The sequence below is a fragment of the Phalaenopsis equestris genome, unplaced genomic scaffold (genome assembly GCF_001263595.1).
Source record: "Phalaenopsis equestris unplaced genomic scaffold, ASM126359v1 Scaffold000134, whole genome shotgun sequence".
Taxonomy (NCBI): Eukaryota; Viridiplantae; Streptophyta; class Magnoliopsida; order Asparagales; family Orchidaceae; genus Phalaenopsis; species Phalaenopsis equestris.
In genome coordinates, this window is record NW_018164576.1 from 2442181 (window position 1) to 2457377 (window position 15197).

Consider the following 15197-nt stretch of genomic DNA (forward strand, 5'->3'; position numbering starts at 1 on the left):
CCCCCCTCCCCTTGCCGCCTGTTTCTTCTGCTTCTTGAATGGATGGTCGGATGACTCCAACTTACCCTTCAAAGAGTCTCTGAGATATTCATTAGCAAGTATGGGCTCGTTTTCCATCTCCAATACTTCTGCAAATGTATCATGTTTAAATAGGTTTAGGACCGCTCTCTTCAGACTCCTAATTTTAAGGTCATTCTAACTATATTAGGTTTCAGATTTCTAACTTCGAGCATCTCGTTCTAGAAGTGGTTGACATAAGCTCACAGGCTCTCATTTTCTCCCTGCTAGAGATCGAGCAGGGTGTTCAAGTCCGTCTTCTACCTCTGCAAGTTTAAAAAGTGTTAAACGAAGAGTCTCTTAAACTCATTATAACTTGGTATGCTTTCGTTTGACAGATCGTTGAACCACTGAAGAGCCGACTCCATCAGAGTGGTTAAGAAAAGACAACGCATTATAAGGTCGTCGATCTGAAGCAGATCGACAGATGATTTGAACTACGCTACGTGGTCAATCGGTTTGGTCCTCCCTTTACAAGAATCCAGACGATGGATTCTTAGCTTGGGCGGGGGTATCACACTCTTTTGTTTCTTTCCCCCCCTCCCCCCCCCCCCCCCCCCTCCTGTGTGTGGCTGGACAGAAAATTGCATTCGTTCTTCCCATTGTCTATTCACTTGTGTAGACACACCAATTCGTTCATATTTTTTTCTACTATTTATAGGGATATATTTTGTATAATTACAGAAAGAAATGAGCATTTATAAAAATTGTTCATAATACAATTGATGTTCTAATTAATCGTATGGATTTCATACTATATGGGTATTACAATTTGAAGCTTAATATGAAAGTAATTTGGTTAGTCAACTTGCTTGGATTCGTCCGACTGAGTGGCGACTGCACTATCGATTGGTCGGCCGAGGTGCCCAGTTGAGTGTCAATCTTGTTTGTCGGGGTAAAGGCTGGTCTACCGATTAGCCGCGATCAAGAATTTGCGCCTACACCCCGGTCGGTCAAAACTGTCGGCATGATCTGTCGTTCTAATCTCTCACCATAGTGTGTTGATCGATTCTTGACACACAATTGGCCGTAGAGTGGTAGGACGCTTTGGTTATTTGGTCATCTTCTGGGCCGTTCAAATGCTATGAGAGTCGCGCTGACAATTGTGGCGTATACATTAATAATATTCAAATAACATCACAAAGCATACAAAAATTTTGAAACACTAAACCCTCATGATAATCGTGTTAATTGCAAACCTCAATTAGATGAGTCAATTTTTAAATCAAATATTCAAACTAATAAATTGAAACTTCCAAGTAGAACTCTAATCACATAAAGCTTAAAGAAACTCTATCAATCTTCCACAAAAGTTTGGCAAGAATGATAAATTTGTGATTGATTTCAGTTTGCCTAGAACAAATTTCATATTGACTATATCATTATATTCACACTCCATATAATATGACGCTGGTAAGGTGGGCGTGATCCAAGTCTTCTCTCTTACTAATTTGGCTTAATTACAACTCTACAAAAAGTAACAGTTACGATCAAACAAAATGTTGTCTGTTTTGTCGCCAAATGAAACCATTAAATTAAAATCACTATTGTCCGCATATTCTTTTTTGGCACGAAGCTCTTTGTCAGCCGAAGTCAACTAAGATTCGCCTTCTTGGACAAATATCTATCCCAAGTTTATAAGGGTCTTTTAGACGACACAAACCCATGGCTGCCGGAAGAATCCTTTGGTCAGGTTAGGGCGACTGCGCCGCCTGGCTAATTAGATTAGAAAACAAGATAACCCACGATGACAAACTGAAGCAATAGAATCTTGACCAGGTTCGTCATCATTTTCCCCAACATTAACTTTAAGCTTAATGCGATAAATTTTATATTATAAAATCTAAGTTTGCTTCTACTATAAACTTTTTTTTGTTAAAAATATGTGTAGGACAAATGGCGTTATGTTCATAGATTTTCTAAATTTCAGAAAATATTTTACTTAAGGCTCAAATGAATCCAAAATAATTTTTACATTTATACCACCCAAATCAATAAAGCAATTAGGGGCATTTACATACATACCACCTAAATCCTAGGTATTTACACATTTTACACATCTAACACCTAGTATTTACACATCTGACACCTCAATTTTAATTTTTACAATTATACCACCCAAATCTTTAAAATAATATCAATAGTACTATTATTTTAACTTTATAAAGCGAAACGCACCTGTTTATGCAGTTGTAAAGTGGCTTTAAGTGGTATATATATAAATCTTCGAAGAAATTAATGATCAATGAAAAAATTGAAATAGAAAATGAAATTAGTGAGATTTGCACATAAACACCTCACAAAACTGAAATTTATAAACAGCACAACACTGGCAGAATAATCTATCAATACAGCAGCCATCAACACTAGATTCTACAACATCTTACTTTCTGCAAAGTGATTTAAGAACAAAAGGGATGTATTGTTCACATTTTCACTTCCATACATATAATCTAACAAAGTCTTAACCAATAGCATTCTCCTGCCACATGCAATTTGCATTTTAACAGCAAAGCTGCACCTCAACATTAAAAATTATTTACAAATATACCCTGAAGATAAGGAAAAGTAGAAAATTATATCAATAGGACTACGAAAGAGCCGAATTGGCGTCGAATTGACCTTTGATTGAGATAAATGAATATAATCGAGCTAATGCAGGATCGAATTGATATCTATATGCATTAAGTATGAAATGCAATTAATTATAAAAGTGGGACTAATTTATATAAAATTTGATAAATTAATGGACAAATTTGGGTAATTCAAAAGTTTGAAGCTAATATGACCTCCCAAAAAAAGGTTAAGAGACAATGTGTTTGTGGTCGTCTTAAATTATATATTCTTCTTCGTGATCAGCTCAAAATTGACTAGTTTTAATTGATTAAAAAAATAGATATAGAGTATAGAATTCAAACCTACAAAACTTCTGTGTAGTTGAAAGCACATAACCACATGAACACACAAATTATTATGATTTAACTTTAGAAATAAGTACACATATAATATATTATTATAATATATATAATCTCTTCATTTTGAGCTAAAACAAGCCAAACACGATCAAACAAATAGCTGCATATGTTCAGCTTGTTTACATAACAAACGATTCAAAAACGGGCTATTTAACAAACCAAACACAAGCAATTTGCAAACAAAAAACTTTTTTTATAGCCCTATTAACCACATGCTTACCATATTTCATATAAATTGTCCGTGATACTCTCGATGCACAAATAGCCTCATAGGGTACATATTTCATTCAAATCAAATAAAACAAAACTATTTTGATTCTTTCAAAACAAAAAAATGACAATTCATTGATCAATAGCACGAAATAGAATATCAAGCAATAGAAAGCCATGACACAAATATGGTACACAAAGGTAAGCTTACATTATGAACATTATAGGACTAGCTGGCAAATATCTGCCAACATAATATCATTATAAGCCATATTCCTTAGCATATAAATATAGCTAATGAGACAGTACCATTTTGTATAACCACCATCATAAGAACCAACTTATGACAATCTAAACTACCTTACATTAATTAGAGACCTAAATGTCATAGCTTCTAAATTTATTTGTGTGGAGTCTAGTGATATTTTCCCATTCAAAAGATAGAAGACTAATAACTGGGCTTCATGACTCCTCATGATTAAGATGCAAATCCCATAATAGTCATCTTCTCCATGAATGAAACACAATCAACCAGAAAACAAAGCAAAATTTTATGAAACTCACACTGATGGTGAAATCTGCCTCCAGTTCAACAACTGATGCGTCCGGGGATGCCTTTGTAAGTAAGCACTAGTTCCGACACTCATTTCTTCATCGACAAGATGCTCCGGTAGGTTCGACGGTGACCATACGGGAACCAATCCTCCGTCTCTTTCTGTGTAACTGCTGGATGAGTCCTCAGAAAACTCCACTCTGTTCTGCAACCTCGCAGGATCAAACTCCAAAGTAGTATTATTCCTCGTGTTTGGAGTGCCATCTTGACCATTAGCTCCATGTGTTTGGTCGTCGAAATTCACATTCGTCGGCACTTCGGCTCTGCTATCTTCCCTAGCGCTGCTTATATCCACTGAAACTGCATCCTCTTCGGCCCTAATTAATGATGAAGTTATGCTTGGCACCAATTGATCAGAGTACCTCCTTGTCGTGCTCTGGAGATTATTAGCTCGATGAGGCTCGGGATCCACTTCCATATGTATTTCTTGAGGATAGTAAAAGGCAGGGAGGTCGGAGGAATCGCCGAGGCCCTCTTCGGTTTCGTTCTCCATTGCAGCACTCGAAGCGGTTTCGTTCTGCCACATCTCGGTAAGAGCCTCTTGTAATCTTTCTTTGGCGGCAGAAAGTTCTACTATGGGAAGAGGATAGTTGGAACCGAGCTCGATGCCGGCGGCCTGGAGAACGGGTTCGGGTGCATCCCATGGATGGTGTATCCATTCAGTTGGGAGCCTGATGAGTTCGGGAAGCCAGCGGCGGACATATTCTCCATTGGGGTCAAATTTGTAGCCCTCAATCTGCAGATATGATCAGTCGGAGAAAAATTTGTAAAGAAAATTTTACTATGAACTTTTTAAAAGTGAAATACTACTTTTTCATGCATAGGTTGAAGACACCTAAGTGTTATAAATGTAAATATCAAACTTTTGGTGTTAGATATGTAAATACAAAGGAACTGTGTGATCCAATGGATGCATTTTGAATCTTTCAATGTAAATGTCAAAATTAAGTCTAACATATGTTTAATAGGGTGCTAGTCCAACCATCCCTCTTAATTTACAAATTCTAATTTTTAACACATCTATCTTAACAGCCTCATTTATGTCATGTTCAACTTAGCAATTAATGACTTTTTAAATGCCCAGCACTTAAATCCATATAACAAACTCACAGACAAAAAAATATAGAAGTATTTTGGTTAAATATTATCTAGATGGTAATGTTGTGTGCATAACATCATCATTTACATAATAATGCTGTTTATCAAATGTAATCATATGATTCAATGTTATTTTAGTAAAACATTATAATATTATTTTAAAAGGGAAATTTACATACGTAACACCCAATTTTTATGTATTTATATATCTCACTCTTAAACTTTCATACTTACATACACAGAACTTGGGTGCTTCAAACCTAGGCATGCAAATGTGTATTTCACCTTTGAAAAGTGATAGTAGTGTTATTTTTGACGTGATATTCAAGATTTGAGTGAGATTTGAGTGTTTTGTGTGTTTTGTGTGTAAATATGAAAGTTTTGGTGTGAGATACGTAAATACATAAGAATTGTGTGATATGCATGTAAATGTCCCTATTTAAAATTATCAATGGTAACCATGACATCAATTTGGTATGATCTTCATCTTAACCTCTTAAGTAGACTAAAATATTGATAACAATATCCAAATTGCAATGTTAACCAGAAAAAAATGTTATTCAGACGATAATATTTTACACATAAAAAGACTTAAACTTCAATCACAAATTATTATTCAAAACTATAAATCATAAATTATTATTTAAAGAAAACAGTGAACCAAACAACCATACATTAATTTAGCTGAAATCTACATGTCATCAACATATAACTTCATTATCATTTATAAAATTATCATTAAAAGATGTTACCGAATCAAACAGCTAACTTCAATTAATAGCATAATATTACATAGTAGACCTTCCACCTAAATCTTTCACATCACATCAAAAGTACCACAATTGTGAATTTTGAATTGTAAAACAGACCTTTTCATGCATAAATAGGGGAGCATATATGTAAAAGTTGAAGTTTAAATGTTAGAGTTGCAATTACAAAAGATTTCAATGGTATGCCATGTAAATATTCCAAAATTGTTATACCTGTGGGTTATCAATGCGATCGAATTCTCGACCATCAGGAAGAGTACCAGATATATACTGCCAACCCAAAGTATCACATTCAAGATCAGCATCCAGAAGCGTATCCCAAAAGTACTTCATCCCCCACCTCCATGGAAGTTGCAGAACCTTCACAAAAAAGCTCGACACAACCACACGAATTCGATCGTGCAGCCATCCCGTCGCCCAAAGCTCCCTCATCCCCGCATCAACAAGAGGATAACCAGTTCTTCCCTGTCTCCATGCCTTGAAGTATCTTTCATCAACAACCCAAGGGAAGAACTTGAGGTGCGATAAAAGCGGCCTTTCATGGCTGAACGGATGATTGAAACTCAGGTACCTCGAGTATTCTCGAAGCCCGATTGACTTGAGAAACAAGTTCACGCTCTCTTTGCCGGATTCGTTTTCCTCGTTAGTCCATACGAGCAGTTTGATCTGGAGATGGTGGAAGACTTTGCGAACGCTGAGCTCGCCGAAATGGAGATGAGGCGAAAGGAGAGAGGTGGTCGCACCATCGGCCTTCTTTCTGTTCGCCGAGTAGTGGATAAGCGGGCCATTGATGAAAGCATTTAGAGCCTTATTGGCATTCTGCCATCCCGGAGACCAAGCTCGAGCAAGAAGGGCGTTGCTCCCCTGCTCGGATTCGTCCTCGAAAACGAGAGGATCTGAAGGACACCTTGACACATCACCTGAAGAGAAGAGCTCTCAGTCAGTTTTAGATGCTCTGTGTTACAGACAGCAAACGAATTTGAAGTTGCAAGCTTTCAAAACAATAAAAATGGGACCTTCCCATATCTACCACCCAATTCCTATGTCTTAACAGATCAACCGTCAAACTTCACCTTCTTTCTACAGACAGTCAGATTCCTATGTTTTCAACATAGGTTGGGTGATTTGTAGGTAAAAATTGAAATTTAGGTGGTTGAGTGAGATGTGTAAATGCATAAGAATTGTGTGTTAAGCATGTAAATTTCCCTAAATTGTTTTATTAACTAATCAAAAGTATAGCATGATCATTAGACATTCAAAAAACAACTAACAAAGATATATAAGAATAATCTACCTGATGTAATTTTTTTTGGTGGTAAGAGTGGAGCTGCAGGATCGTAAGGCATGCTGAGGCACTTATTCCAGAAAGCTTCAAAAGTTGAAAATGGGGAACCATTTTCGTCTGCAACCTGCCATGGCTCGTAGAGCAAATCTGCATTGAAAGAACAAACTGTGACGCCGCGAGATGACAGAAGCTCCTTGATGCGGTGATCCCTAACAAGAGATAAAGGATCTGCGAGAGAGAACAAAATTGAGGGCATAGCAATAGCAACATATCATAACTGACTAATCTAAAGGTGCTTATGCTATCTTTATGTAGCTAACAAAGAAAAATAAGAATGATAATCTTTCGAGTCTTGATTTTTTTTTTCCTTTGGTTTAGACTAACGCATCATTGGATGCACACTTATATGTGACAGAGTAGTTGAAAGTGTAGTTTCTCATCGTGAGTTTGCAGATTCAAATCATTCATATTGCCCTTTGGATTCACCTTTCCCGAGAAAAAAAAAACATCATTTTGCTTTTACTTTTAAAACGTCACCTTTTTCCATGAGCAACAATCTCATGTCGCTTCACTAGCAAATGATGGATGAAGTGGTGCATAACAAAGGATTGACCATCGAAAGTGTTCATGTTTAAAGAATAATACAAGTTTTTGGACAAAAAAATAATGTACAAAAATATTCAATTAGATCGGATTAATTAATTCATTATTGATAACCTGAACCAATCTCAACAAGTTGCCTAGAATTGGGCTTAACAAATCACTGATAGTCCATAGACTCCAGTTTGGAAGGCTGCAATTTTTTGTAAAGATGCTTGTAATGTTGTCTATGGTAAGGAAATCAACTTCTTAAGAAGTTGTGGTGTGAATTATAAATATTTATTATTTTCAAAAATTCAACAAATGACTTTCTTTACGGCTACCAAATTTTAAGAAATTTGATTATAAAAAACAACTTCTCACCACAAATATTTTTAGAAAGCAGCACAAAAGTAATTCTCCAAACAGAACTGTGGTGGCGATTTGAAATGCAAAGTAGTCTGAAAGTTGTCACTATCTAACTCTTAAATAACCGACAACTCAAAAGCATTAAACTTGAAACCGCCAAGAATCAAATCTCATCAAATCAACCAGAAGATGAATCAATCTCAACCAACCCTCAGTAATGAGCAATCCAACTCACCAAAAAGACTCAACTGTTAACTGGAGTACTCATTGGCATATTAGAGATTCTAGTTAGAAGTTGGGAAGGTTATTGCCCTCAATTCTAACAAAAATAATCTCAAGTTCGTACCTAGCAGTCATCTATGAGCAAAACTCACTCACCACACAACCAATCACACTGACTTCAATCTATACATATTCCATTTAATTTTTCTATGTATCCAATTTTGTAACGTATAAATTTTTTTTTTTTTGTTGGTGAGCTTCGATCAAGTGACATTTCGGTGTGAGAGAAAATGTCCAACCACCGAACCACCATCTCATCCATTTTGTAATGTACACATTGATTCACGTCTATAAACATGGCATCATTTGACAAAAACAGACAAGTTTAACATCAAAACTCTATCACATCAAAATATGACAAAATCTTTTTCAATTTCTATTTAGAATCTCTCTTTATTTGAATTGTTAAACTTTGCTTAAAGTGATTTGATCGGGCCATTTGTAGATCAATTCACTAAGATACTCACTAAGACCTAGCTTCACTCTCCCTTCACTCTTTGGGCTCAATTCATCTATTAGTAAAATAACGGCCTCATTACTCAAACAACATTGAATCCAACAAATAAGATCTATGCTCCACAACAAGAGAACAGCATAAAAAATGGAAAAGTATAGTACATATAAACAGCATAGTGATAAAACATGGGTAGAAATACATTAAACTTTGGCCGAAAGTGTTATGAGTTAAAAAAAGGAGGCTAATTTAAAAAAGAAAAAAAAAAAAAAACAAAAGATAAAGCTTATCAAGCACCTAATATTAGAAATAGTTATCTATTCATTCAAATACTTGAGAGGATCAATCCAGATTTTAAGCAGTAAATCAGAAGAAATTCCTTTGTTGGCTCTAAGTCCATGAACAGGAAAAAAACGAATATTCAAGTTAATTAATAATTAAAAATCCCAAGGGGGACAAAAACACAGTCTGCAAAGAAGGGAAAACGGTATAATCCCAAATTAAACTCAAAACAAAAACCTTTACAACCAAAACATAAGGATCCAAAACAACTGCTGAAAGCAGCGCATTAAAAAACAGATTCAGAATCAACAGAGCCAAAAACCAAAGAAAGAAAGAAATTCAGCCAATCGGCAACAGTCAGTACTGTACGGCATCATAAAATAGAGAGCACTAATTAAAAAAAAAGAAATTGTCAGCTATTTATGAGTAAATTTATTTCTCCAAGGAGAGAAACAGAAACTGACCATAAAGATGATTAAAGAAAAGGTTTGTAGCGCCTGTAGAATTCACCACATCGACAAGAGTTGAAGCAGTATCAAAAGACCTCTTTGTGATAAGAGTAGCCCCAAGGCTTTTAAGGGAAGAATCAAGATGCTTCAAACTCTGGCTCAACCACCACCTGGAAACTCTACCAGGAAAGTAGTGACCTTCTTCTTCAGGAGCCCAAATGAAAACAGAAACCACATATCCAGCCCTAACACCTGCTGCAAGAGCTGGGTTGTCTTCCACTCTGAGGTCTCTTCTGAACCACACTATGCTAATGTTGTCGCTTCTTGTGTTTCCGCCATTAGAGCTGCTTCCAGGAGGCATGACTTGAGAAGTGGGAGACACAAAGTTAAAAAAGGTCAAATTTTGAGGAGCGGATTGGGAGCAAAGATCGGTGGAGATGAAAAAAGATCAGATTTTTAGAAAATGAGGGGAAAATGAAATTATTAGGTGGGAGGAAAATGGCGTCGGTTCTGCCTTGAGGAAGCTTGGGGATTTGAGAAGGGACAGCTGCCAGAAGATTTGAGGATGGGCTAGTTGATTATTCGCTTTGAACTTTCTTTTTATTTATTTTTATTTATTTATTTTTTATTTATCTTTTTTATTTTCTCACCAATCCCCATCGGCTTTAGTGCTTTATGATGGGAATTGGGCAAAACCTGGTCATTTCTCAGTAATTTGAGCATATTTCAGAATTTAATTCCTTTTTTTTTTACAGTTTATATATATATTTTTTATTATTTTAACATTACAATTCTATCATTGTCTCACAATTTATTTACATTGTCTTTGGAGTTGTTTTAATTATGTAACATTTATTTGATAAATTATTATTATTATTTTAATTTCTATTGAGTACTATATTAGTATTTAAATTTCTTTTCCTATATAAATTTTGAATAACTTACTAGCTTAGTACTAATATTTTTTTAGTCATTTAATACTATTTTTTTTCTATAATATATTTTCTAGTAGTAGTTGTAAATATATAAATCACCTATTTTTTTTTTTAAATTATATTAAATTAACACCAACTTGTCACTTGATTCATATTATTTTATGTTATTCTTTCTAGTTTTAACATGCATCTATCGTACATTTTTATTTTAATTGCTATTGATATTATCAAAGATTTATTTATTATCTAAAACTTGTAAAAATGAACTAACAAACAACATAAGCCATCCAATATAGTATTTTAGATTATGGCTATAATTACTAAAATGTCGTCCTTGTAACTATCAATAAGACTCTATTTTTCACTTGAGGGAGATGAGAATTGAGTATTGACAGAGCTTGGAGATTAGAAAATCTCTAAGGCTCAATCTGACATTTAATAATAAATATTGTTACCTAACATTATTGTCAGACTAATGTCGCTCGATCACCATAACTTAAGCATCATTATATCATCGTTGCCACAAAGCTGTCGTAATCCATTCATCGTCACCTAATTGTTATGTCTGATTATCATCATCAAACTATCATTACTTGATTAGAGTTATTCAATTTTCATCGCTAGATTAATTTTATCCAGGAGTATCTTCATATGACAGAGTATCAAAAATCTCATAAATTAAGAAACTATCCAATAAATGGTGTCATTATATTATGATAAAATTTGTGTACCATAAAATTAAGAACAAGCTAAATTAGGTCAATTTGAGGGCACCTATGGACGGCCTCCACAACTTCAAAATATTGCAAGCTCAACGCACCATTCTTGTTCTACCAAACTAACACATAATTTACCATAGCATTAGTGGACTTACCAAATTTTGTCATTTTTTATACTCCCCATGATGTTATAAAAAAGATTTTTAATGTCTTGTTTAAGAGTAGTTTCTTTGTAGGATAAAAAAACATTGTACTCATCATTATAGCTTTTAAGAATAGTCAACTTGGATTATTATTATTTTTTGATATTCTACTCTAATTAAGGATTAACATGATGGATCGTATCTCTTATGAAGACAATGATCATTATAGGACTATCATGTGGATTTGATAGGCCTCTCACCTTTGTTACGGTTTTTTTTCCCCACATTTATGTGTCAAGCTCGTACTAACTTCTATTATCTCTTCAATAAGATCATCCACACTTTTGTCAATCTTAACACGTGTGATGTGTGGTCACGTAGATTCCACAGAGACAACGATCTACATGTGCACCGCATACCTAATGCAATATTCTATATCTTGCATACTTTACATAGACGCAAATGGCATGATTTATTCAAGGATTGATCCAAGTCATATATAAGATATTGCATGATTGACATGATTATAATAATACATTTTCTTACATACATCCACGTGCCTTACATGCTTGTGATTACATGATGTTTCTATATGATGTGCATGAGATATCTCACCAATAAATATATCATGAATGTATAAGAAAATGTGCACATATATAAGTAGGTAGGCTATGAAAATAATCACACATTGTTTGGTTGATGCAAAAAAATCCTAATAACAGGGCAATTGATAGGCTTCCATTAATAGTAGAATGATATGATAGGTGCTTCTCTCATTAATACAGTGAATAAGAAAAATTACAAATTAAGAAATGAATAATGCATATCACCAACTGATTAGTTTGTATGTATTTGGATATCATGATGCTTAGTGAATGTAATTGCTATTTTGATCCCCAATTATTAAACTAAGGTAAAAGAGTACTTTTGTAATGTGGTACCGCTCACCTACCCCATCTCACCTACCACTCACCTACTTCGCACCTACCACTCTCTTGCTTCTATAAATAGAGAGGGTGTGAGGCTTAGGAGAGCAAGAGAAGAGATCTTAAGCTACCACAACGGAGGATAGCATCTTAAGGCCTTGTATCAAAGTGTCGCTTGAGAGGGAGACCATAGAAGGAAGATGAGGGCTCATCTCTATGTATAAGCTATGTATTCTCCATTTCTTTTGCCTTAGTTAACTATTTGATTGATTCCCTTCCGTGGACGTAGATCCAGGTGGATCGAACTACGTAAATGATCTGTGTTTGCTTGTGTTCTTTGTGTTTCATTTCTATGCCAGGAAATACATATCTCACAACAGTAATCATGAACATCAAATGATGATTTTACATGATGATAGAAATCCAACTATTCATAACATGACTACTATTATCTATATCGCTTTTGATAATGAGTGGTGACTCATCCATTGAAAGTATATACCTTATGTGATAATGTTTTATATATGTCATCTTTTGTTATAATGATATATTGCATGGATGATGTACATGAAAAAGATCATGATGATATAAATCTATTATATTGGGTAAAAGCAAAAAAAACAATAATGCAAAATATATGCAAAATATTGTATGATGTACATTAAAACAATTAAGTCCAAGTCTTTATATGCTGATTTCTTTTTAATTTTCATGTTATGCGTAAGATAAGAAGGACCATACTGATATTATATTTATATCAAAACATATATTACAAAAAATAATATTAAAATAAATTAATTCAAAATAAAGACATGATATTAAGGGCATGGGACCTTATGTTGCCTGATCCACAGCAATTTTTTATAGGTTTTGATTGATAGCATTAATTAAAATCTACATCATAAAACGGTAAAGTTAAAATATCATTAAATAGGGTATAAGAAAGCAAAATAAAAAAGAACCAAAGCCCTAAAGTTTCACATAATAACCCTTCTCCAACTCACCATAACACTGGTGTTATACGGCAGTTTTGAGCTCATGATCAGCTCAATTTCTATGTATTTACATATCTAACACCAGAACTTCAATTTTTACAAATATGACAGCTTCCCGATGCATCAAAAGTTTAGGGTGGTATAAATGTAAAAATCAAGTTTCCATTATTAGATATGTAAGTACACGAATTTACATAAGCACCACGCAACTCCCATGGATTTACATATCAAACACCTAGAAGTAAAATGTTGGTGCTATGAAAAAAAGTGCATTTGACATTCTAAATACAATATTTTCAATGTGATGTTAAAAATTTGTGTGTTATAAAGACAAATATTAAAGTTTAGGTGTTAGACATACAAATACACAGAGTAGAAAACAACTGCATCGATATATATTTTTTTAAAAGAGTAAAGTACGAAGGATGAAGGCTATCGCAATCTGTGACAGGAAGATGAAGAGGAATAAAATAAATAAAAGGATTCCCACTTCTATTAAAATAGGCATGCCATAGACAAAGATGTTACAACCCAGAGAGTTACAAATAAGTTTCTCATCCAATATATATATTTTTTATTTTTTCTAATGATAATTAAAGTAAAAAAGTAAAGTATATAATAAACTAAGATTCAACCAAAAAAAAAAAAAAAAAAAAATAGATGAAAGCAGGAGCACGTGAAACAGATCTTATCTTGTTTAGCTTTCAAGGTTCTACAACTCATATTATTCCTTGGTTCTACAAGTGGCTAAGAGCATTAGATTATTACATGGTCCTGCACTGAAAAGGCCATGCCACTCGCCTGCAGCCACTCGCTATCTCTCTCTCTCTGCAAATTCTTTCAAATAAAATATGTACCCCATAATGGAGAAAGATTCCATTAGAAATGCCTGAAAAATGCAAAATGGTCCCCTCCAAATTCAACATTATGAGCTCATGGTTTGACAATTTAATCAGAATGGCATCTGATATGTTATGTGCCAATAAAACTATGGGGTTTCGTAATTTAATGAAAACTTAAAGCCAAATGTGAAAAATTCATCTACGCCTCTATATAAATCTGGACATTATATGTTAAAGTTGATGTAGCTTCTCAAGGCCATTAACAATGCTTCCCAAATTCCCACACCCACCTAATCAATGCATTATATTAACAGGTATTTCTATCACATGCTATCCATAAAAATTAAAAAAATAAAAATAAAAATCGCAAATATAACAGTCTAAAATCTTTTTTTTTTTCATTCTCCTAAAAAAATGAAGTAAAAATATTTCAAGTTTTAATTGAGTGAAAATAGCATATCTCTAATGAATGTCTTGCCCGTGTTTCAACTCAAAGGAATTCATTTTTTTCAGATTATCAAAAGAAAATTGCACTCAGAATTAGTTCAAACCCAACTACCCCAAAAAAAAAAAAGTTTTCCACCACTGCAGAAAAACCTTGCAGGTGAAGCAGCCTTTCTCCATTTTGATAATTTTGGCTGGGGGGGCAGAGACTTCAAAATGAGCTAACGTTCTGATGACTCTTTGGACCAATTTTTTTAGTGGCATGAATGGCCAAACCGAATTGAATCGAATTGAATGGGGGGATGGGGCATCATCGAAGCTTGTTTTTTCCTTTTCCATGGAACAATCTGAAGTAGGGTTTAGCCATCGAATCTCTCGAAGAAGTAGAGGTAGCCCATGTCTATGGGTGGATTAGCAGATGCGCCAACTTTACTGTCATTGAAAATGACCCATCTTCCATCCTTACGGACATGAGCCACATAGTGACCACAATGAGTTGATGTGCCAATGTGGCTGATGAATGCCAACAGTTTATACCCTGCAGGGAATCATTAATTTTTTTTATTAATAAATGGAATAAATCATCCATCATGGGATGGTAAACAACAATTATCAATCAGTTAAAACCAAGCTAGAAAATCTAAAGCTGGTGTAATAGTAAACAGTGACAATGAGAACAAACCAACCTCATAAATGCGTATCATAATCAATCAGTTCCAATAACATTTTTCTAAGCATGCATATATATATATATATATATATATATATAT

The 15197-nt window shown here is 34.3% G+C and overlaps 2 protein-coding genes across 2 annotated transcripts in view; both read right to left on the reverse strand.

Annotated features, from left to right (window-relative positions):
• Window positions 1–3397: 3397 nt before the first annotated feature.
• LOC110021478 (cryptochrome-1) lies at window positions 3398–10011 on the reverse strand. The gene is made up of 4 exons (XM_020719984.1): window positions 9439–10011; window positions 7018–7236; window positions 5937–6643; window positions 3398–4591 (listed from the first exon to the last, which is right to left on the reverse strand). Exons 1-4 carry the CDS (start codon window positions 9782–9784, stop codon window positions 3803–3805), a joined length of 2061 nt encoding a protein of 686 aa, XP_020575643.1. The 5' UTR covers window positions 9785–10011; the 3' UTR covers window positions 3398–3802.
• A 4387-nt stretch (window positions 10012–14398) lies between these two features.
• Window positions 14399–15197, reverse strand: part of LOC110021477 (ubiquitin carboxyl-terminal hydrolase 14) — a 61048-nt gene continuing 60249 nt past the window's right edge. The window contains 1 exon segment of the mRNA XM_020719983.1: window positions 14399–14965. Within this exon segment, the coding sequence (XP_020575642.1) occupies window positions 14787–14965 (179 nt within the window). The 3' untranslated portion in view covers window positions 14399–14786.

Coding starts and splice junctions, on each gene's coding strand:
- LOC110021478 (XM_020719984.1), bottom strand. CDS start 9,784: ATGCCTCCTGGAAGCAGCTCTAATGGCGGAAACACAAGAAGCGACAAC. Junction 7,237..9,438: donor TTTCTTTAATCATCTTTATG/GTCAGTTTCTGT, acceptor TCTCTCTCGCAG/ATCCTTTATCTCTTGTTAGG. Junction 4,592..5,936: donor ATCGCATTGATAACCCACAG/GTATAACAATTT, acceptor TCATATCTGCAG/ATTGAGGGCTACAAATTTGA.